Below are 23,835 nucleotides of genomic sequence, written 5' to 3'. Positions count from 1 at the left end.
CTAATCCTTTCACTGATAAGAATCTCACTACATCATAGTTTCAGTAGTAGTAACTGAAATGAGTACAAAAGTATTAACTACCTCAATACAATCAACTTACGGTGTTATTTGAGCCAGAAGAAATAATACATTTATGGAATCCAAATAACTAATATTAGCTATTAATTGTACTTTCTTCCCCATCATTATTAGTTTCCCAGGGCTGCTGTAACAAGTTACCAGAAACTGAGCGGCTTAAAACAAATGTTTATTCTCTCGCAGTTCCAGGGTCCAGAAGTCTGAAATCAAGGTGTCAGTAGGACTCACTCCCTAAAGTCCTTAATCATTACCTTGCCTCTTCTAGCTTCTGGAAGCTTCTAGCTTCATGTCACTCCAGCTTCTGCCTCTGTAGTCACATTGCTTCCTCCTCTTCTCTCTCAAGAGTCCCTCTGCTTCTCTCTTCTAAGGATACCTCTGATTGGATTTAAGGCCCATCAGGATAATCCAGGATAAGCTTCTTTTCTCAAGATCCTTTATTATATCTTTGCCATATAAAGTAATATTCACTCTTTTGCTATAAGGTAGTAGTCACAGTTTTCAAGGATAAGGACAGGGACGTATCTTTTGGGAGGCCACCATTCAACTCACTGTCCCACTACATCAGACACGTAGTAACAAAACTAATTAATTACTCTTCCTTTCTATTATTTGAGGTGTAAGGCAAGAACTGAAGCAAGTTATTTTTATTTGAAAAATGCTTGCAGCTATTGATGTAGTCAAAGAAGATTCAGGTTAAGAAAGTTTCAGGCTTAGGTAGAGGATAGGACATAAGAAAGTGGTGTAAAACTGAAGAATACATTTAGGTATTGGTGTTTTTGATAAGAAGATACATGTAAAAAATTCAAGTAATTTTTCAGAGCACACACTGACAAATAAAACTTCTCACCCCAGATCCTTATCTCATTCCCCAGAAGTAATCACTAAATATTTCATGTCCTTTCAGAAAGTTCCTGTGATAATACCCATCCCTTTCCCACCAATATTTTTTCTTAACACATGAGAGCCCAACATAGTCTGTCCTATACTTGTTTTTATCATACTTATCCCAGAGACCTATCTTTCCATGTTAATATTTTCTTGAATAAGTATAACTTAAATATATTTAACAATCATTCTAGGTAAGAAGAAAGGGTATAAATGGGAAGAATGGTGTGTGTACACACACATGCATACATATGTGAGTGTGGTGGTGGAGACAAGGTCAAGGGAGATTTACTCAGTTCTCATAGCAATAGGCCAAACAATTTGAAATATAATTTCCTACCAGCAGTTCTGGCAATTCAGACTCCCAGATCCTGTAAATGTAATGAGATTGTGCCTGAGTGGGCCAGGGGAGGTTTTCAGGCTGTCTGTTCCTTTAGTAATTGGCCAGATTTAACTTTCAAAAAGCAAGGACTTTAAGTTTTTCTTTTACATATTTTATAGAAAATAACCAAAGTCTTTCTAAGGAGCTACAAGAATACAAAAGTCATTCCATCTCTGCTCAAACACCTTTGGTGACAGTGACTTCCTTACTAAATATGACAATACCATCTGTCCCCTTGCCTCCAAATGGAAACATTAGTTTGAACATTCTGTAACTTTTTGTTCAAATGCTTAATGGAGCTGGCAGGACAAAGAACCTCCATGTGGACGCCTGTGAAAATATGTCTTCAGGGTAAGATGCAAGATATTTTACCCAGAAAGGCTATACAGCATAAAGGCTCAACCCAACTTGGTGAGATACATGCAGACTCTGCATCTATTTAGCTGTAAAGAACGACAAGTTCTTTCCTCTCTGCCTCAGATTCCCCATCTGTAAAATAGGGTTAATACTTATTACCTACCCTATAGAATTATAAGGATTAAATGAGTCGATGTGCATATAGTGCTTAGAATAATTCTTGCTAAACGTGAGTGTTCAGTAATTGCTGATTACTCATTTCATTCCCCTCCCTGTCAAAGAATACCCCAGCAAGAATAATGAATAATTAATAGCATTTTAATACTCTAGACCAGGAATCAGCAAACTATAGCCCAGGGGCCAAATCTAGCCCACTGACAGGTTTTATACATAACAGTCCATGACCTAAGAATGGTTTTAACCATTTAAATGGTTAGGGAAAAAAAAAAATCCATGGAAGAAAAATATTTTATGACACATGAAAATTCTATAAAATTCAAATTTCAGTTTCCATGATAGTTTTATTAGAACACAGCCATGCTCACTTGTTTACAGGTTGTCTATAAATGCTTTCATTCTACATCAGCAGAGTAGTCGTAAAAGAGGACATAAGTCCTGTAAAACCTAAAAGAGTTACTGAGTTTGCCGACCCCTGCTCTAGATAATTTTGTCTCCTATCTACTCCAGCTGGTTTTTACTGTACCCCATGGTTCTCACTGCTGGGACCCTAGTGGCTGGCCAGAGGAAATTACCTACAAAGAACATTTTATTTTTTTCTGTAACTTCCTTACAATATTAGAGCTATAAAGGATGAAGTGAGTGCAGTGCTATGATGTTGAACTTAATGAGATGAAAAGGAGGAAAAGGAGTGACCAGAGTAGAAAAGAGGAAATAGGAATTTTTAGATGTAACTTCTAAGAAAGATAATGATAGAATATTCTAAGTTTGGATGTTCTAAGAATGCATGCCTCAATTCTGGCAATGTTATTTTTTTTAAAAGAACAGCACAGTTTGTATTACTATTTATAAAGAAGACATAAGGATGTATAATCATAAACAGATAAAATTAGTAGTACTATTTATTTATTTTTATTTATTTATGATAGTCACACAGAGAGAAAGAGAGAGAGGCAGAGACACAGGCAGAGGGAGAAGCAGGCTCCACGCACCAGGGAGCCCGATGTGGGATTCGATCCCGGGTCTCCAGGATCGCGCCCTGGGCCAAAGGCAGGCGCCAAACCGCTGCACCACCCAGGGATCCCCTATTTATTTATTTTTAGCAATCTCTATAGCCAACGTGGGGCTCGAACTCATGACCCCAAGATCAACAGTCACATGCTCTTCCCAGTGAGCCAGCCAGGATCCTTACCAGTGCTATTCTTTTTTTTTTTTTTTTTAAGATTTTATTTATTTATTCATGAGAGACACAGAGAGAGGCAGAGACACTGGCAGAGGGAGAAGAGGCTCCATGCAGGGAACCCGACATGGGACTCGATCCCGGGTCTCCAGGATCACACCCTGGGTTGAAGGCAGGCACTAAGCCACTGAGCCACCCGGGCTGCCCCTCTACCAGTGCAATTCTGATGTGAATTTGAATAGTTATCTAAATTAACTCATCTTCCAGTTTACCCAGGAAGATTTGTTCAGTTCTTATAGAATAAACAGATCTATCTTAAGTCCTAAGTATTAAATGATTCTTAAGTGGACTGGTATTTAAGAAAAATGCGTGTGTTGTCAATGACTTTTTTTTTTTTTAATTCTAATAGCAACGCTCATTGTGTTATTTAACAGTCTGTCTTTCAGCCACACACCTCGGCAGCCCTCTTCCCCTCCCTGCAGGTCAGTGCAAAGCCCTCAAGGCTTAAGATCCACTTGGTCAGTGGGAAATGGTGCTGCCATTGAAGTTGTGCTGATTGTCACTAGATCATCATTTTTATGTCCCACCTGTCTACTGACAAAGCATGCTCTATTTTTCTTTTAAATATTTTATTTGAGAGAGACAGGCAGAAAACACAAGCAGGAGGAGAGGGAGAAGCCCGCTGAGCAGGGAGCTGGACAGGGGGCTCGATCTCACGAACCTGAGATCATGACCTGAGCTGAAGGCAGATGCCTAACCAACTGAGCCACCCAGGTGCCCCCAAAGCATTCTTTCTTATGCGTTATAGCTTTTTTTTCCCCAGCTTTATTGGGGTATAACTGACAAAACTGTAATATATTTAAAGTGTACACCTGATGGTTTGACACACATACACACATTATGAAAGGATTACCACAATTAACACATTCAGCACCTCACAGTTTTTTATGTGTGAGAACACTTATGTCCCACTCAGCGATTTTCAATTTATACAATACAGTATTATCAACTATAATCACCATGTGATACATTAGACCTCATTCGTCTTATAACTGAAAGTTTGTACTTTTTACTAGCTTCTCCCCATTCCATTTTCCCTAACTCACAAATATATCTTTTAAAAGCAATGCTTACTGAAGATACTTTGAATTCATATAGCATTTTCACATTCATCCCATCATACTACCTTCACATCAACCCAGAGCAAGAAAGTGAAGCTCAGAGAATTGCTCAAAATTGCAAAACTCGTATGTAGTAAGGCCAAGTTTTGAACCCACATCTTCTGGCCTCAAGCCCAGTGTGCCTTCCTGAATAATACTAGCGTTTAACAGCACCAGCTGGACAGATGGACAGAGCCGGCTTTGATTCCGCTTGTGCGAACTTGGGCAACTTACTCTGACCTCAAGCAAACTGGAGAACATAATGGAACCGACCACACTAGTTGCGGGGACATGATGCCATGGTGTGTGCAAAGTCCTTAGCAAGGGGCTGGACATTAGCGCTCCTTCAGTGTTAACTATTATTTGCAATACGAAATGAAGGTCTAGTTTAGAATGATGAAAATGTCAAGGGGAGGACCCATAAAAGAATTTACAAAGGATGCTCAGGCCTGGACTCCTCATTGGAGAGAGGAGTTAGAGATAACAGAGGGCAAGAGACTGCAAGAGCAGTGTTGCCAGTGACAACGGAAACGGAGAGGCCAACAGAAGGAGAGATGCCCTAAGGCCAGAGAAGAGTGCGGCCTCAAGACTGGAGCTCAGACGGAGGCCCTTCTTTCGGCTGGGGGCTGTGTCACCCCCACAGAGGTAGTCACTGACGTTATCAGATGAGTCGAGTCGCCACGGGAGGAGACACTGACACACAACAGCAGAGGGCTCAGGACCGGACTTTGAGGTCAGCCAACCCTGGGGAGGGCAGCAGGAGGCAGACAGACGTGGGTACCCAGTGAGGTACCGGTGAGCCAGGGGCTAAGGCACAGAACAGAAGCAGGTGAGGAGGCGGCCCGGGAGAGGCAGCAACGTTAACTGAGGCTCGGACATCAGTGAGAACGAAGAAGCGCCGGGCTTGGTGGGGGGGGGGGGGGGGGGGGGGCTTCCCTGGATCACGGCAATTCGCCCAGCCTCTGCGACTGCCGCCGCGCGCAAAAACACGAGTCTACAAAGGCTGCTCCCGTGGAGAGCACAAGTCTCGGGCACCGAGACGGACTCCCGAGGCCGGAAGGGAGCTGCTCCTGCCCTACAGCCTCCCTTACTCCCATTTGGGGCCTAAGAACCTTTTTGGCAGGAGTTGACTCTTCTGGGGCGTGTACCAGGCTCTTTATGAACCTTTTCCCATGGTTTTCTCACTGCAACCTTCACAGGCCGTTTGTCATTTTCCAAAAAAGGTCACGGCGTCTCCGATGGCTTCTGCACGGTCAGCCCGTGGGGGTCCGAGCGCCACGGCGCACGCCGCCCGCTGCGAGGTCCGGAGCGCACCTCCGCGTCGGCCCCCGGGCCCCCGCCGCCCGCGCCCGGCGCCGGGTGAAGCGGCCCAGCCTGCGCGGCGAGGCGGGCGGGGCCTGCGGACCGGCTGCCCGCGGGGCCCAACGGCTGCGCGCGCGGCCCCGGTATCCCGGCAACAGGTAAACACCGCGCGGCCCCGTCCCCCGCGGCGCGCGCCGCCCGGCCTTGTGCGCGCGGCCCGCCCGCGCCCCCGCGAGCCCTGCGCCCCGGAGCCCCCCGTGCCCCGGAGCCCCCGGAGCCCCCGGAGCCCCCGGAGCCCCCAGTCCCCGGGGCGCGCGGCCTCCGTGCGGCGGGTGCCCAGGCTCCGCGTGGCGGCGGCTGGGGGTCCGGCCGCCCCCTCACCCCGCCGGGCTCCCCTGAGCGTCCGGGGCGGCGGGTCGCTGGCGAGTGCGGAGCAGCGGGGTCGGCGGCAGGGATGGGCGCGGGGGCGCCGCCCGCAGGCGAGGCGGAGAACTGGGCTCGCTCTGTCGGTTTCAGGACTGGGGACCCAAGCGGCGCTCGGCTGCTCGACTGAGGATCACCATGGTAATAGCCTTAGTTAGGCCTGAGATCCGCGGCTTCCGCTCAGTGGGTCTAACAGCGTCGCGCCTCGCCGAGGCACGCCCTACCAAGGCGTGTGACCCACGCCACGAGGTCGGCACCTCCGTCCGCTGCCGTCGTGGGTGGTGTCCAGCCTAGAGGCCTGAACGCTTGGGGTAGAAGGAGGACGGGGGAGACGGGGGCGGGGGGCGCAAGGGCACAGCGAGCACAGTCGGGCGGAGCCCTCTCCTGCGGTCGGTCAGTGTCCGCTCCTTGGTCCCGTCGCGCCACCTTCACAGCCACACGCGGGAGAAATAAAGAGAGGCCGGCACAGGGGCGCGAGAGCCCGGGGAGCCGGGACGGGTCAGCCCCAGCCCCGCCTGGCCCCGGCGCCCGCCGCCTGCTGCCGCTGTCCTGGGTCCTGCGCAGGACTCGCCTCTGCGGATTGAGAAGCAGAAAGTGAGCCGTGGTGCGAGGGATCCTCGCGGTGATGGTCTCTTCCAACCCTAGCTTTTGGAAGGGCTCTGGAGGAAACCTTTTGCGCAGGGACTTCTTGAATTTTATGCCCAGGAAGGCTTGCAACATCCTTAAACGTCCATCCCACCTCCAAGTCGTTGGCTCACGGAACTCCATCTGAAGCCAAACCACTGCAGCGTTCCATTGGGATCTCTCCACCCCAGAGCATTTCCCAACTGTGTTCACAATCCAGGTCTTTTCACCACTACCTTCTCTGCACTTTCCAATGGCATGTTCATTCTCCTGGCCTCAAACTCATAAGCACTACTATTCCTCACCTTGAGCTTTATTTACCACATTAACTTCTTTTTAAAGATTTTATTTATCACGGGAGACACAGAAAGAGGCTAGAGACATAGGCAGATGGAGAAGCGGGCTCCCTGAGAGGAGTCTGATTCACAACTCGATCCCAGGACCTGGGGATCATGACCTGAGCCCAAGCCAGACCCTCAACCACTAAGCCACCGGGGTGTCTCACCGTATTAACTTCTACTTTAAACAGAATGAACAAACAAACAAAAACACACACCACACTAGACCCACATTCTTCTCCAAGCCTCCTGCAGCTGCCCCATCTGAAGCTACTTATCTACTTTTCTTCAAGATAGGCCCAGCTCCGAAGCACCTCCCACTGCCACATTGCTCCCCCAGCCCCCATGACCTTCTACACCTCACTTACAGAGCTTCAACTATTTCACCTTGGAAAGCCTCACTCTTCACCCCCATTTGACTCTAGTGTAGAAATGTGTTTGGCAAATCTGTGTCCCTTCTACTTTGTTCCTTGTAAAAGCACTGAATAGATGTCTCTTGATTTAAATTGTGTCATTGCCCGGGGTGCTGTGCATGGTTGGTACTGTCATTTTCTTTCAGAGCCCAGGGAGCTGAAGCAAAACAGTTTAATAAAGCCATTGAAGTTAATGGATTCCCACTGCTCCTTGGATAAAAGTCAAACTCCTGAGCTTCCCAGCCCTGTAAGCCAGAGATGTACACTGCATACCTTCCCAGCCTAAGCTCCCCTCACTCTGCACCCCCACCACAGTTGCTTATAGGCCAGCCACACTGACCTTTTTTGAGAGGTCCCTTCAATTTGGCATATTCCCTTCCACCTCAGACCCTTTGCACAAGCTGTTTGCCTGGGAATTCCCTGCCCCTCGGCCCACAGGCTGGTCTTCAGTAAACCCTTCTTCCTTCCTGTCCCAGTTGTGGTCACTCCCTGCCCATTCTGTGTCATCATAATGCCAGGCACCCTGGGTTCTTGCTCACAGGAGTGTGAGTTAATGTTGGTGACTAAATGCATTTGTAAATTCTCCTTCACCAACTGTAAGCCTCATGAAGACAGTAGCCCTGAATTGCAGGTTCTGGTGCTCAGTAGATATTTGTTAAGTATTTGTTGAATGAAGGAAGAAGCCATCTTAAAATCCAGAAAAGCAGATCTCTACATTTGCTTTCTAAATCCTGGGGTTGCATGGCATTTGAGTTGCAATGTATTCATTCAGCAAATATCTCTTCATACAAACGTGCCAGACATTGGTTTAGGCCCTAGGAATTCAGTGGTGACTTCATAGACAAATCTCTGGCTAGGAAACACACGAACAAAATAGCACTATTAAATAGACGAACAAAATAGCACTATTAAAGAGTGGAGTGTGCCTGGGGTCAGGAGCTAGAAAATGACAGGGCTGAGAGGGTTGTTGGGAAACCATCCGTACCCGCCTCCCTCCTTGCCTGGGACAGTCCAGTTTATGTCTGTTGAAGTGTCTTGGTTTGGATAATAAACTATATGGTCTCTCTAGTTATAGATAGAATATCGACACAGTATCTGAGAGGTGTTTTCTAAAGAGGTGATATTTGAGCGGAGCCCTGCCCAAAGAGAAGTAACATATTCCCCTGGGAGGGTCAGCAGGAAGAAGTGGGAGTGGGGAGCAGCTGGGCAGGTTTGGGAACTAGAAGCAATGCCAGTGTGGTCTTCAGTAAGGAGTTTGAGAGTCTAAGGCAGGAGCTATGTGTTCTGGGACCTGAAACAGCCAAGGGCCATGGAGTTGTATTGAACCAACCCAACCGGCCGAGACACTGAAAGTTTTCACTCACAAAAATGTCTTCACAGATTGATTGAGGTATAAGTGATGTACAATAAGTTGCATGTATTTTAATGTACAATTTGATAACTTTGGCATCTGTATGCTCCCATTAAGCCATCACCGCAATCAAGATAACAGACATGTGGATCACCCCTGGGAGTCTCATGTGCTTCTTTGTAATCAGCTCTTTTCTCTTGCTTCTCCGTGTACCACCCCCGCCACCTCCCACCCCAGGCAGCTGCTGATCTGCCCTGACTATAGATCAGTTTGTAATTTGTAGGATTTTTAACATATGGAATTATACAGTATTAATGGGGGGGGGGTTGGTCTGGCTTCTTTCACTTGTATAATAATAATAATAATTTTTTAAGATTTTATTTTTAAGTCATCTCTACACCCAACATGGAGCTTGAACCCACAACCCTGAGATCAAGACTCGCACACTCCACTGACTGAGCCAGCCAGGTGTCCCTCACTTGTAGAATTATTTTTAAATTAAATTTTAAATTATTTTAAATTACTTTAAAATTATTTTTTAAATTTTAAATTATTTTTAAATTATATTTAAGATGTTTAATCCGGTGGCGCAGCAGTTTAGCACCGCCTGCAGCCCAGGGTGTGATCCTGGAGACCCTGGATTGAGTCCCACGTCGGGCTCTCTGCATGGAGTCCTGCTTCCCCCTCTGCCTGTGTCTCTGCCTCTCTCTCTCTCTCTCTCTCTCTCTCTGTCTCTATGAATAAATAAATAAAATCTTTAAAAAAAATAAGATGTTTAAATTATTTTAAAATTATTTTTAAATATTTAAAAACCCATGTTGTAGTTGTAGCATGCATCACTAGTTCTTTTTATTGCTTAGTGATATCCTAGTGTATGGTTATACCACAGTTTGTTCATTCATTCACTCACTGATGGACTTGTGGGCTGTTTCCAGGCTTTAGACTACCACAAAGTTACTACCAACATTGCATGTACAAGTCTTAGAAAGGATATACACTTTCATTTCTCTTGGTAAATACCTAGCAGTGGAATGGCGGATCATATGGTAGGTATGTGTTTAACCTTTTAAAGAAACTGCCATACTGTTTTCCAGAGTGCCTCTTTCATGTTAGGTTCTCAGCAGCAGAGAGTTCCAGATCTTCTACATCTTCATCAGCACTTGGTATGGTCACTCTTGGTAACCTGAGCCATTCTAATGAGTGTGTGCTGGTATCTCATTGCTGTTTTTTAAATATATATATTTTATTTATTCACGAGACACACAGAGAGGGAAGCAGAGACACAGGCAGAGGGAGAAACAGGCTCCATGCGGGAAGCCTGATGTGGGACTCGATCCCAGGACCCCAGGATCACACCCTGAGCCAAGGCAGACGCTCAACCGCTAAGCCACCCAGGCATCCCTCATTGTGGTTTTAATTGCATTTCCCTAATGATTTGATATTGAGTATCTTTTCGTGTGCCTTTTGGCCATTTGTATATCTTCTTTGAGAAAGTATTTGTTCAGGACGCCTGGGTGTTTGTTGTTTGGTTATTTTTTATTGTGTTTTGAGAGTCCTTTATCCATTCTGAATATAAGGGCTTTATCAGATATACAATTTGGAAACATTTTCTCCCAGACTGTGGCTTAGCTTTTTTCATTTTCTTTTTTAAGATTTTATTTATTTATTCATGAGAGAAACAGAGAGAAAAAGAGGCAGAGACACAGAGGGAGAAGCAGGCTCCATGCTGGGAGCCTGACGTGGGACTTGATCCTGGGTCTCCAGGATCAGGCTCTGGGCTGAAGGCGGCGCTAAACCACTGAGCCACCCAGGCTGCCTGAGCTTTTCATTTTCTTAGCAATATCTTTTGAAGAACACAAGTTTGTTTTTATTTTTTTATTTTTATTTTTTTATTTATTTATGATAGTCACAGAGAGAGAGAGAGAGGCAGAGACACAGGCAGAGGGAGAAGCAGGCTCCATGCATCGGGAGCCTGATGTGGGATTCGATCCCGGGTCTCCAGGATCGTGCCCTGGGCCAAAGGCAGGCGCCAAACCGCTGCGCCACCCAGGGATCCCCACAAGTTTGTTTTTAAAGATTTTATTTATTTATTTGACAGAGCGAGAGAGAGCACACAAGCAGGGGGAGCAGCAGGCAGAGGGAGAGGCAGGCTTCCTGTTGAGCAGGGAGCCCTACATGGGGCTCGATCCCAGGACCCCGGAATCACGACCTGAGCCAAAGGCAGACAGACGCTTGACCAACTGAGCCACCCAGGTGTCCCGGAAGAACACAGGTTTTTAGTTTTGATGGTGAATTTGTTAATTTGTTCTTTGATGGATTGTGCTTTGTTTGGTGTCAAATCCAAGAAATCTTTGCCAAGCCTAAGGTCCTCTATTTTCTTCTAGGACTTTTATACTTTTTGGTTTTATATTTAGGTATCTGAGCCATTTTGAGTTAAACTTTGTATATGATACAAGCATGAATTGAGGTTCGTCTTTTTGTAAATGGATATGCATTGTTCTAGCCCCATTTTTTTTGAAAAAGTTGCTCGATTGTTGAGCACGATGATCAGGAAAGAATTCCTGAGGCATTTTAGGTGCAATTTAGTAAGTTTATTTAAGTAGCATGAGGATGAGATCCTTGGGCAGAAAGAGCTGCACGTTTGTTGTACGAAGCTGGTGGTTATATGCTTAGTGCTCAAGGGGGAGGCGACATGCAGAGAGTATTAGATCATAAATGTTTTCTTTGAATTTCTACTCAGAAAACACTTTGGCAAGATTTCTCTGGCACTTGTTATTCAGCTCAGTATTAACTATTGGTGTGAAGTGCAGACGGTCACGAAACCCTTTCAGGATGTAGCAACCAGCACATATTTGATCCTCATCTGAACTATGCAGGCTACGGGTTGGCCTTCTGGGCCAAAGAACATTTTTCTGCCTCTGCTCCTCCCTCATCAGTTATCATTGCTCTATTGAATTGCTTTTGCAATTTTGTGGAAAAGCAGTTGTTTGTATACGGGTGGACCAATTCTTGGACTTTTATTCTCTTCCATTGATCTATTTGTCTATCTTGACACCAATACCATACTGTCTAGATACTGTAGTTTTATAATAATTCTTAAAATAAGGTAGCATTAGTCCTTCAACTTTGTTCTTTTCAAAGCCCTTTGCATTTCCATATGAATTTTAGAGAGTCATTTTGCCAATTTCTACAAAAAGATGAAAACTTTGAATAAAAATATCAAATCTTTGTGTGAGTGTTAGTTATCAAACTGTCTTAGAGATGAAAACACTTTTTTTGGGGGGGGCAGTTACTCCAGGTAAGTCATATGGTTGCCATGCAAAAAAGTATAAAATCATAAATAAAGGACCCCCAAATTTTAAGAGCTATGGCAGTGTACATCCTACACCCCAAGGGGATATTTTCTCAGGAGGTACAGTTAACATGAGTTTTCATATTGTTTTTTTTTTTAAGATTTTATTTACTCATTCATGAGAGACACACAGAGAGAGAGAGGTAGAGACACAGGCAGAGGGAGAAGCAGGCTCCATGCAGGGAGCCCGATGTGGGACTCGATCCCAGGTCTCCAGGACCACGCCCTGGGCTGAAGGTGATGCTAAACCGCTGAGCCAATTGGGCTGCCCTTTTTTTTTTCTTTTTCTTTTTCTTTTTTTTTAATTTGAATTTCCACATTAAAGCCAGACCGCTGTGTTGCAAGATAATTCTCAACTTCATTCCTGGGTTTTGTATCTAGAAGTGTATTCCATTTCACTTAACAAAAATGTATTTTAGTGTTTTTGTTTGTTTGTTTGTTTATTTTAGTGTTTTTAACACATGGACTCTATTTCTCTTTATTTAGCCTGGACATTTTTATTTTTTATTTTTATTTTTTTGCCTGGGACATTTTTAAAATGAGATGCTATCAACATGGCGTCTATTCTATACAAATATTTAGCCCTAGCAGGTATTCTTGATAACTTACACATTCCTCTTCTTTCTTGGAGACACTTTCCATATAATACATCCCCATCTGTTATTTTATGTACGGGTGGGTCACAGGACATAGAGATGTCAATTCAGCTTTGTGTGGCTCTAGCAAAACTTCAGATAGTTTATTACCACATTAGGATAATATCCATGCTTTTTCCTAAAAGGCCCTGGCCTGGCAGCAAGGTCATGGCAAGAGCACAGGTGCTGAGCCTAGTGGACACTGGTTTGCACTGTGACCTTGCTCTGCCTCCATTTTTCCATTCTTAAGACAGGAATAATGCCTCTCTGCCTCAAAACACAGCTTGGAGGAGTGATAAAGTGATGGGGACAACCATTTATTGTTTCCTTCATGTCAGAGTCTATGCTAAGTGTCTTATATCCATCTCAACCCTCATGACTGCTTAACGAGGTAGTGACTACAACATAACAAATGCCAAAATATGTGTTTGCATCCTGATTATCTAATGTTTTTAACTAATCTTTATTATGAAAGTTTCTTTTTTTTTAAATTTTTATTTATTTATGATAGTCACAGAGAGAGAGAGAGAGAGAGGAGAGAGAGGCAGAGACACAGGCAGAGGGAGAAGCAGGCTCCATGCACCGGGAGCCTGACGTGGGATCTGATCCCGGGTCTCCAGGATCGCGCCCTGGGCCAAAGGCAGGCGCCAAACCGCTGCGCCACCCAGGGATCCCTGAAAGTTTCTATACATAACAAAAATAGAATAGTAAAATGAATTCTTATATATCCATTTCTCAGACTCAGAAGTTGTCAGGATTTTGCCACATTTTCTTCATCTGTCTTTTGGGGGAGCTGCACTATTTTAAAGCAGCCTTCTTTCATTTCCATTTCCACAGATCATAATGTGCATTTCTGAAATGCATAAACATTTTCTTCCATGACCCAATACCACTATCACACCTAACAGATTTTTTTTAAAAAACATTTTATTTATTTATTCATGAGAGACACACAGAGAGAGGCAGAGACACAGACAGAGGGAGAAGCAGGCTCCATGCAGGGAACCCGAAGCGGGACTCAATCCTGGGTCTCCAGGATCACGCCCTGGGCCGAAGGCGGCGCTAAACCGCTGAGCCACCAGGGCTGCCCACACCTAACAGAATTAATAATTCCTTGATATTACCAAATGTCCCTGATTGGCTAAAAATATCTTTTTCATTTCATTCAAATCAATGCAAACAAAGTCCATATGATCATTAGATTAGGTTTCTCTTTTATTTAAAAAAATTTTTTTTTAAAGATTTTCATTTATTTATTCATGAGAGACACACAGAGGGAAAAGCAGGCTCCATGCAGGGGGCCGGACATGGGACTCGATCCCAGGATCCCAGCATCACACCCTGGGCTGAAGGCAGATGCTAAACCACTGAGACACCCAGGGATCCCTCAGGTTTGGTCTCTTTTAATCTGGGTGTTTAATACACATTTGTTGGGATCCCTGGGTGGCTGCAGCGGTTTGGCGCCTGCCTTTGGCCCAGGGCGCGATCCTGGGGACCCGGGATCGAATCCCACGTCAGGCTTCCAGTGCATGGAGCCTGCTTCTCCCTCTGCCTGTGTCTCTGCCTCTTTCTCTCTCTCTCTCTCTCTCTCTCTGTGACTATCATAAATTAAAAAAAAATTAAAAAAAATACACATTTGTTGAATTAGATTGCATGTGACTGCTCCCACTCCATGCAAAAATTTTTGTTATCATTACAATTTTTTCAAGAGTTTTTGTTTCTAATGTTCAATAGGAAATGCTGAAAATTATTTCAAGGTCAGAAAAACTAACTTATGCCCCATACATACTTGTCTTTGAAAGCCAGGTAAAGGGAAACAAGGAAAAAGCCGAGGCAAGTCTGGCGGGAAGAAGCAGAAGAAGCCGGAGGTGGACATCCTCAGCCCCGCGGCCATGCTGAACCTCTACTACATTGCCCACAACGTTGCCGACTGCCTGCACCTGCGAGGCTTCCGCTGGCCAGGTGCCCCCAAATCAAAAAAGGGGAAAAACAAGACTTAATAGCATTCCCCAGAGAGCGAGCAGAACTTGGGGAAGAGAAATCAGGATAACCCAACTACTGCAAGCAAAATAGACTTTACTGGAGACCATTTGAGATGCAAGCTAAGTGTGCTTTTCTATGGTAGTTAATGATAAAGAAATGCATGTTATTTCCCAGCTAAATTCAGCTATAGCTAGCCAATTTGGTTTTTCAGAAGAAGTCGAGGAGGGAAAAAGTCTGAGTAATTCCTACCCTGCGTGGTGTAATTGATAGGACTTTAAAAATTATTATAATTCCGGGTCAGAATAAACTTTGTTCTCAAAAGGTAGTTCTAGCCTGCATGGATGATTTTCTTTTGCAAAAAAGGGGTTACATAGAAAAGGCATGGCTGGGGCACCTGGGTGGCTCAGTCGGCTAAGCACCCGACTCTGCATTTCAGCTCAGGTCTTGATCTCAGGGTCGTGAGCTCAAGCCTGTGTTGGGCTCCATGCAGAACATGTAGCCTACTTAAAAAAAATAGCAAAAAGCACTGGATTTGCCTATGAACATCTTTCTCTTGGGCCCTGTTTCCTTTTCTGATCTTTTTTTCAGGAAAAATAATGAAAACTTTGTTGCTATAATTTTCTTCTCAGCAGTCTGACTCTTGGTTGATTTTAATTAGCCAGGACGCCAGAGGAGGCTAAGATCGTCATTCCTGCTCTGACCTTGCTAGGGCATATAAACACATGACTTGGGAGTGACAGCGGACCGTGTCCCTGTGCAGGGGAAGAGAGCAGATCAGCACACTTGTCTCCCTTCTTTCCACCTCACTGGACTCTTCTCCACACTCTTCCTCCACATTCCCATCTTCCTTCCACCTTCTGCAGGCTTCCTGTTAAACTGGGCTGACCCTGAGTTATGGAACTGGTGCTAGAAAGTCGCCATGGGCATTCTGCTGCTATTCCCCAACCTCCCCAGTCTGTGCGGAACACTTAAGAGAAAACTGCAGTTCTTTCTCTTCAGTCCAAAAGGCCTAGAAGCCCCAAATGTGAAACTTGGAAGGAAAGGCATTTTGAAGTATAAACACCATCTCTGAATCACTTAGCTTCTGCTCTGTCTTCCTGGCATGTCGCACCACTTTCCTTCCCAACACTGACACCTGTACTGTGGTCCCCAGTCGCAGCTGTGAGCCAGAAGCTGATTCCTCTAGGCAGCACCTGTTCAGGGATGATATCTTCTGTCTGAACTACTTATGATGATGCCATCAGTTACCTCATGAGGATCTCAAAGATTCATGAAGTCTGCTAAGGAAGGCTGCCACCTAGGACTCGGATTTCGTAAATCTCACAGAGAAAAGGAAATCACATGAATCCTTGTGCTAGAGAAGTGGGGTGCTCACACTGCACGTGGGTTTGCTGGGAATGACATTCCTCTAGCTGTCCCATCTGTGCAGACTCCATGTGAGACCTTGACTAGTTGCCAGAGGAGCCCTCACTCGCTCAGGTGAAGGTTGGTGCTGCTCTTAACCTGAAGGGGGGGCCCTCTCCGTCATCTGTTGACAGGCTTTGGAAGGGAAACCCCTTCCCACTCTGCTAGATGCTGCTGGGACGGATGCAGATGGCTTCTGTTTGTGAACACACTAACTCCAGGTCAGTCCTTCTCAAACTTGAGCGTGCAGCATGGCCACCTGGAGGATGTGTCACAACACAGAAGGGTGGGGTTCAGGAGTTTGCATTCCAGCTAACCGCCCAGATGTGCAGCTGTGGGACCACACCTGGAGAAGGTGGAGAAGGGCTGCTCCAGCTAATGCTGCCTCACCAGGTGCTACAGGCTTGTTGAGTCCTTCAACTCGTAGGATGTCTAATGCCCTTCTCTGCCTCACTTGGTTCAGGAGCTTGAATCCTAGCAGTAAGGTTTATCGGAATGTTGGGGAGGTGGCATTTGCAAAGCTTCTTCCTGATGTTGTCCTCAGCACATATGACATCAGTTAGGGGATATAGACACATGCCAGGCCCGCAGACCTTTAAAGGCTAAGGAGATTATCTGGAAGTAGAAATGCTTTCTCCTCTTGAGATGGTTAAATGAAGAGCAGAAAGGCTAGTAAGCACTGGAATAGAGGAAGTACTAACCCGGGCACGGTTCATTCACACTGAGCGAAGGAGGCTGACGCGCAGGCCCCATCATGACAGCAGTTAATTTTTGTTTCACCTTCAATGGTGTGTCTGCTGTGTTATCATGACACAGTTATGACAGGGACTTGGTGAACCAAAATCCACAAAGAACATAATTGAGAAAGTGAAGAGAAAATGTATATAGCCTTCAAAACAATATTGTATTGATGTAAATTTCTTGACCATGGTAATTTTGTTGTGGTTATATACCAGAACATTTTTGTCCTCAGGAGCTAAAGTATTTAGAGAGAAGGGAATGATGTATGCAACTTACTTTGAAATGTTTCAGGAAAAAAGTGTGTGTGTGTAAATAAAATATATTTTTTAACATGTTGCCACATTTGCACTCTATATGTCTGTAAAATACACATCTATGCGTATATAACAAATACTTTCATAACATGCATATGTATCATAGAGATCCACAAATAAACATTTTGCCACTTTTGCTCACTATGATTATAGGTCTATAGGAAATATATACATACATACGTGCATGTTTACATATGGATACATGCATATACACAGTGTGTACAGGTGTAAATATGACAAAATGTTAGTTCCTGAATCTAGGTCAGTGGCTCTCAACTGGTGGCTATTTTGCCTCCCAAAGGACATTTGGTGATGTCTGAAATATTTTCGGTTGTCTCAGTTGAGGGGATACCACCAGCATCTAGTGGGTAGAGGTCAGGAATGCTGCTTAACATCCCACAATGCACTGGACAGGCTCCCACAACGACAAATTCCCCAGCCCCAAATGTTATGGGGTGGAGGGTGAGAACCCCGTCTAGGTAAAGGGTCTGTGTGTTCATTGTACTTTCTTTCAACCTTTCTATAGGCTCGAGATTTTTAAAAAACAGAAAAGTGGTGTTTAAAAAAAATGAGAGAGAAAAAGTGTGTGACAGAAAGGTGAGGAAGTGAGAAAAAAAAAAAAAAAGCAGAAGCAAATTCTTTCCAGGATCTTGTCTGTAAGGGGAAGAATTACAGCGAGGGGGAAGAAAGCACTCCCGTCCCAGGAAGAATTATCCCAGGAGGATGTCAAGCTTAGTACTGCCTGTCGGGTAATAGCAGCCTGTCCTGTCCCTCGGGCCGGCTGGTTGGACCTGCGGGAGGCGCCTGAGGCCCGACCGCTCACCCGCTGGCGACGGCGACGGCGACGGCGACGGCCCGCTGTGAGGCCGGGTGGGTCCCGCAGTCTCCGCCGTGGTTAGACCCGCAGAGCGAGGCGGGCGGGCCGCTGCCGCTGCCGCTGCCGCTGCCGCTGCCGCTGGAAGGAGGCCTAGGAAGAGCGGAGGCCGCGGCCGGAGCCTGCTGGGCCGCCGGGAGGCTACAGCGAGCGGCCTCGGACGGCCCAGGGCGCTGCGCGGGGCGGCCGCGCTCCGCACCCCATCTCTCCCCCCGGGCGACCGCACCGGCCTGGGCGCCGGCCAGCGGCCGACCTTGGCCCGGGGACGTGCGGGGGCCGCGGGAGGCCCAGGGAGAGGGCCCGCAGGCGCCGGGCGAGCTCGGGGTTGGAACCTAGGCCGGGTCGGCTGGGGCAGGAGCCCTGCGGACAGTCTCCTCTCGCGGGGGCGGAAGGAAGAGGAGGAGGGAGAGGAACGGAACCTGGAGATACGGGGGGGTCTGTGGGGCCGCGGGCGGAGGGGTGGGAACAGGACTCACGACCTGGTGGGTGGCGGGTCCCCGCGTCTGCTCCTCTAGAGCGGGGCGTGAGCGTAGACGTGGGCGGGGGGAACGCGCGGCTCCAGCGGGTGCACAGACCCAAACCTGCGGGCCGGAATCCGGGCGGCCCGGAGCCCCCAGGCCCGGCCGGGGCGGCCCGTCTCCCCCTGGCGGTGGGAGGCTGCAGCGCGCGCCCGCCGGGTCTGAGCGCAGCGGCCCGGCTCGCCGGGGGTGGCCGCACGTGCAGGCGGAGCCACCTGCGGTTGGCTTTGGGGCTGCATCACGTTCTGTCGCGGCCAAAGCCAACTCGAGATGGATTTTTTTCCCTCGCTTGACACTCCTTACCTTGATAATCCTGTGTTGCTTGTTTCCCTCTAAAAAAATGTCTCCTGGCCCCTCTGACCCAGACATGGTGACCCACTGCTCCCGGGACGAGACCAAACGTCCTACCAAGGTCCGCACGCAGAGCGGCCAGGGCGCTGCGTCCTCCCTGCCTCCCAGCACGACTGTGCCCTGCTCTCGGCATTCCAGCCACTCCCGCTCCCTTCTGCCTCAGATGTTTTGCTCCTATTGTTCCCTCTGCGTGGGACACTATCCTCCCTTTCCCCCGGCCCACTCCCAGCCGTCCTTTGGATCCCAGCTTCATATCTTCCAGGAGACGTCTCCCTGACCCGGGGCCATAGCAGGTCATGGGCCCGATGCACTCTGCAGGGCTCCGGACTTCTCCATATTTTAACGATTAAATGGCTAATTGTATAGCGGTTATCGTCCCTGCTAGAATGTAGTTCTCTGATAGTAGGGCTTGGCAGCTTGTTGAAGGCTTTCTTGTGCCCCGTTACATTGCCAGAAGCCTGGCATATAAACATATATTTTTAAAGATTTTATTTATTTAGTCATGAGAGACACAGAGAGAGAGGCAGCGACACAGGCAGACGGAGAAGCAGGCTCCATGCAGGGAGCTCGAGGCGGGACTCGATCCCGGGTGTCCAGGCTCAGGCCCGGACTGAAGGTGGCGCTAAACCGCTGAGCCACCGGGGCTGCCCTATAAATATTTGTTGAAGGATTTTTCTGACAAGCTATTTGCTATAGCGACACTCCCAAAATCTCAGCGGCTTAAAACGACAACGTTTATTTCTTATGAAAGCTACAGTTCATGGAAGGCTGACCCAAAGGTTTATTTCTCCTTCAGGCTCCATGTCCATTGAGGGCGGGCTGGGGCCTGCCGGGTGTCATCCTCACTCAGGGACCCAGGCTTACAGAACAGCCACCATTTGGGGTGTTGTAGGTTGCCAGGCAGAGAGAAGAAAAGAAAGACATGTTAATTGCACACAGGTTCTTAAAGTTTCCATCTGAAAGTAACAGATCACTTCCCATTTTATTGGCCCAAACAAGTCTTATGGCCCCACCTAACTTTAAGGGAGTAGAGAAATGTAATGCCACACATGCCCCACAAGGGAACCAGAAATATTTGCTGCTCAGTGCAATACCTATCTGAAGCATGCATTGCTTTTGTAATAAACAAGACTCAGAAAACAAAAAGGAAACACAATAAAAAGGCTGAGAAATAAGCGGTACAGAGAGGCAGATTCAAGAAGAAATGCACCCTGCTTGGATACCTGGGTGGCTGAGCATCTGCCTTCGGGTTGGGGCATGGTCCTGGGGTTCCTGGATTGAGTCCTGCATCAGGCTTCCTGCATGAAGCCTGCTTCTCCCTCTGCCTCTTTCTGTGCCTCTTATGAATAAATAAAATCTTAAAAAAAAAAAGAAACGTACCTTCCAGATGCTGCGTCTATGCTCTTGTGTTCTGTTTATTGAGCCCCCCCCCCCATAGAGGAACCCAAAGGTGTTAGGATACCTGAGCAAAGCAGAGTTTTAAGTCTCAAAACTCTTCTTACCTCTGATCACATTTTCTTTTCCAACTTCTAGAGAAACCATTCAAATAAAATGACTGTTCTTTAAAAAAATTTTTTTTAATTATTTATTTATGATAGTCACAGAGAGAGAGAGAGAGAGGCAGAGACACAAGCAGAGGGAGAAGCAGGCTCCATGCACTGGGAGCCCGACGTGGGATTCGATCCCTGGTCTCCAGGATTGCGCCCTGGGCCAAAGGCAGGCAGGTGCTAAACTGCTGTGCCACCCAGGGATCCCCTAAAATGACTGTTCTTAAATATTTCACTGTGATTGATGTTTAAATTTATCAAAATGAAACTCATAATCCAGCAATTACACTATTTGTATTGAGACTGTATGCTTCCTGATTCCCCACATAAAAAAGGAAACCTAAGATTTTGTCAACTGCCAAAAAAAAAAAAAAAAAAAAAAAGAAAAAGAAAAATCTGAGCTCAACCTTCCCATCTGTTCAAGACAGAACAACAATGAGAGCATCCCGTGAAGCATGAGTCCCTGCTCTGTGCTGTCTCCTTGGTGACCTCCCTGGGTCGTGGAGCCTTAGTGATGACCCATCACATGACCCATCACAGGAACCCTCTCCACAGCCTGCTGTCATTGCCCCGGGGGAAGGAGGTTGTTAGGGACTCAGTTGGTACTGCTGCTCTCAGAGCAGCATCTCACCAAAGAGGGTCTCCTGGAGAATTTCACCCGGCTCTCCCCTTCTACCTCCGTGGCTACAAAAACAGCCATCCACTCTGCCCCATGGCAGCCTTACACACTCCTGGAGACCATTCTATGTGGAGACGACACCTGTTCTGCCCCAGGCCAAACACTCCAGTCTATTCAACCACTTTTTACTTAATGTGACTCCTCTTGGTCACCCTATTCTGGATGCATCCAGTGTGTCATTTCTCCTGTAGCTACGATGGGGCACCCACATTTTACATCCCAGTGAGGCTCTGGCCTTTAGACCAATCTTTCCAGTCCAGGCTGACATGAGGCTTTTGGAATAGATTCATTTTTCATTAAAATAGCTTAAGTTAGGAACACCTGGGCAGCTCAGTGGTTGAGCGTCCGGGATCGGGTCCCGCATCAGGCTTCCTGCATGGAGCCTGCTTCTCCCTGCCTGTGTCTCTGCTTCTCTCTTTCTGTGTCTCTCATAAATGATAAATAAAATCATTAGAAAAATAAGTTAGCTCAGTGTGGCCAATTGTGGAAAATAGTTTGAAGGTTCCTCAAAGAGTTAAATGTAAGAGTCACCATACAATCCAGCAATTCCACTAAGGTATATACACAAAAGAAATGAAGGTAGGGACCCAAACAAGATACTTGTACACCAACGTTCATAGCAGCATTATTCACAACAGCCAAAAGGTGGAAGCAAACTAGGCGTCCAATCACAAGTGAATGGATAAACAAAATGTGGTCTATACAGACAATGGAATAGTGTTCAGCCTGAAAAAAGAAGGAGATTCTGATATAGGCTACAACATGGATGAACCCTGAAAATGTTATGCTATGTGAACTAAGCCAGATTCAAAGGGACAAATATGGTATGATTCCCTCATATGAGTTCTCTCAAATAGGTAAATTCATGGGAATGGAATATAGAACAGCATTACCAGGGGCTGAGGGGAGGGCAGATGGGAAGCTGTTGTTTAGTAAGTTTCTGTTTGAGATGATGAAAAAAATTTAAATGGGCAGTGATGGGGGTGCCTGGGTGGCTCAGTTGATTGGGTATCTGACTCAGTTTCAGCTCAGGTCTGGATCTCACGGTCTTGAGACTGAGCCTCCATCACGGTCTGGCTGGGCATGCAGCTTGCTTGGGATGCTCCCTCTCCAGCTGCCCCTACCCACCTCTCTAAAAATAAACAAACAAACAAACAGTGGTGATGGTTATACAACATTGTAAATGTACCTAATGCCACTAAACCAGTTACTTACAAATAGTTAAAGTATAAATGGATAAATTTTTTGTTCCATATATTTTACCACAATACAGAAACAAATCAACCAAGGCTCTTTGTTCTTGATCTCCCGCAGAGGTGGGAGGGAAGGGACAGCTTATGCAGCACGGACTTCCCACAAGAGGCTTTCTCTCTGCAACGGAGCAGTGGTGAGGGGTGGGAGGCAGATGTGATTGCGCGCAGGACTCCTTCACTCCGCTCTGCACAAAGCCTCATTTCTCCTCTTTTCCTTGTGACTCAGAGAAACCAGGGTACTCTTTCTGGCCCCCTATACAACTCCAAGCCCCTGAACCACAACACATTTCACTGCCCACTGGAGCACCTACACCTTGACCCTCCACCTGCCTCAACCTACTTCCTACAGAAAACACCTCATCCCCACCTTGCTTGACACTCTCCGGTTCCGAATCTGCACTTCCTAGCGCTAATTTGCACCTTGGATCTGTTGTTACTCTGTGAACAGCCTCCCCCAGTTATGTCAACCTCGTGTTTCCTCTCCTGTGTGAGGATGTAAAAGGCATTAATGATAAATGAGGCAGAGAAGCTGTGAGTGAGAGGTGAGGCTCACGGCAGGCTCAGCACAAGGAGAGCGTGCAGGAATCTGGAGGCTGGGTGGACTCGCCTGCCCGCTCGTCAGCTCCAGGTCCCTGGCCAGCAGGTGACCCTCAGACCCTCTTGGTCCCTGGCTTCTGGGGCACCTGTCACCATCATACTGACCATAGTCCTATTTGCCACACAGAGTCAGTGGGAGAGCGATGAACAGCAGTGTCCACCCATCTGGGCCCACCTGTTGGCTACGGGAGTTGAATTGCCCAGTGCCATTTGGTCCCTTCTCTGTCTCCAGGTGTCCTTAGCCTTGACTTCTTTGGCACTCTGTGCCCAGGTGTGTGCAGCCCATGAGCTTCTGTTCTGTGAGATTGCTGAGCACCATCCACACTGCTGAGGTCACACTCCAAGGATCTGCCAGGGGTGGCAGCCGGTTGCTGCAGGACAGCTAGGCTGTGCGTGCATGTGTGTGTGTGTGTGTGTACATTTTCCTTATCCATTTGTTTACTGATTGATGCTTAGGTTGCTTCCATACTTTGGCTGTTGTAAGTAATGCTGCCATAACCATAAGAGTGCATATATCTTTTCAAATTAGCATTTTCATTTTCTTTGGGTAAGTACCCATTAGTGAAATTATTAGATCATATGGAATTTCTATTTTTAATTTCTTGTTGAACTTCCATATTGTTTTCTACAGTGGCTGTACCAATTTACTTTTCTACCAACATGGCGTGATGGTTCCTTTTTCTCCACATCCTGGCCAACACTTGTTCTTTCCTTGCCATTCTGATATTAGCCATTCTAACTGGTGTGAGGTGATACTTCATTGTAGTTTTGAATTGAATTTCTTGATGTTGAGTGCTGTTGAGCATCTTTTTTGTGTCTTTTGGCCATCTTATTATAAACTTAAAAAAAAAAGCGTGGTCATAGTCTTAGTGAAGGGTAATTTTCAGATGCTGAACTGAATGTTTGCAGAATCAGAA

General features: G+C 46.6%; 1 protein-coding gene across 1 annotated transcript; it reads left to right on the top strand.

Annotated features, from left to right (window-relative positions):
• The first annotated feature begins 5,952 nt into the window (after positions 1-5,952).
• Positions 5,953-14,965, top strand: SMKR1 (small lysine rich protein 1). The gene is made up of 2 exons (XM_038556545.1): positions 5,953-6,085; positions 14,460-14,965. Exons 1-2 carry the CDS (start codon positions 6,083-6,085, stop codon positions 14,655-14,657), a joined length of 201 nt encoding a protein of 66 aa, XP_038412473.1. The 5' UTR covers positions 5,953-6,082; the 3' UTR covers positions 14,658-14,965.
• The last annotated feature ends 8,870 nt before the right edge of the window (positions 14,966-23,835 follow it).

The sequence above is a fragment of the Canis lupus genome, chromosome 14 (genome assembly GCF_011100685.1).
Source record: "Canis lupus familiaris isolate Mischka breed German Shepherd chromosome 14, alternate assembly UU_Cfam_GSD_1.0, whole genome shotgun sequence".
Taxonomy (NCBI): domain Eukaryota; kingdom Metazoa; phylum Chordata; class Mammalia; order Carnivora; family Canidae; genus Canis; species Canis lupus.
This window is presented reverse-complemented; position numbering and strand designations above follow the sequence as displayed.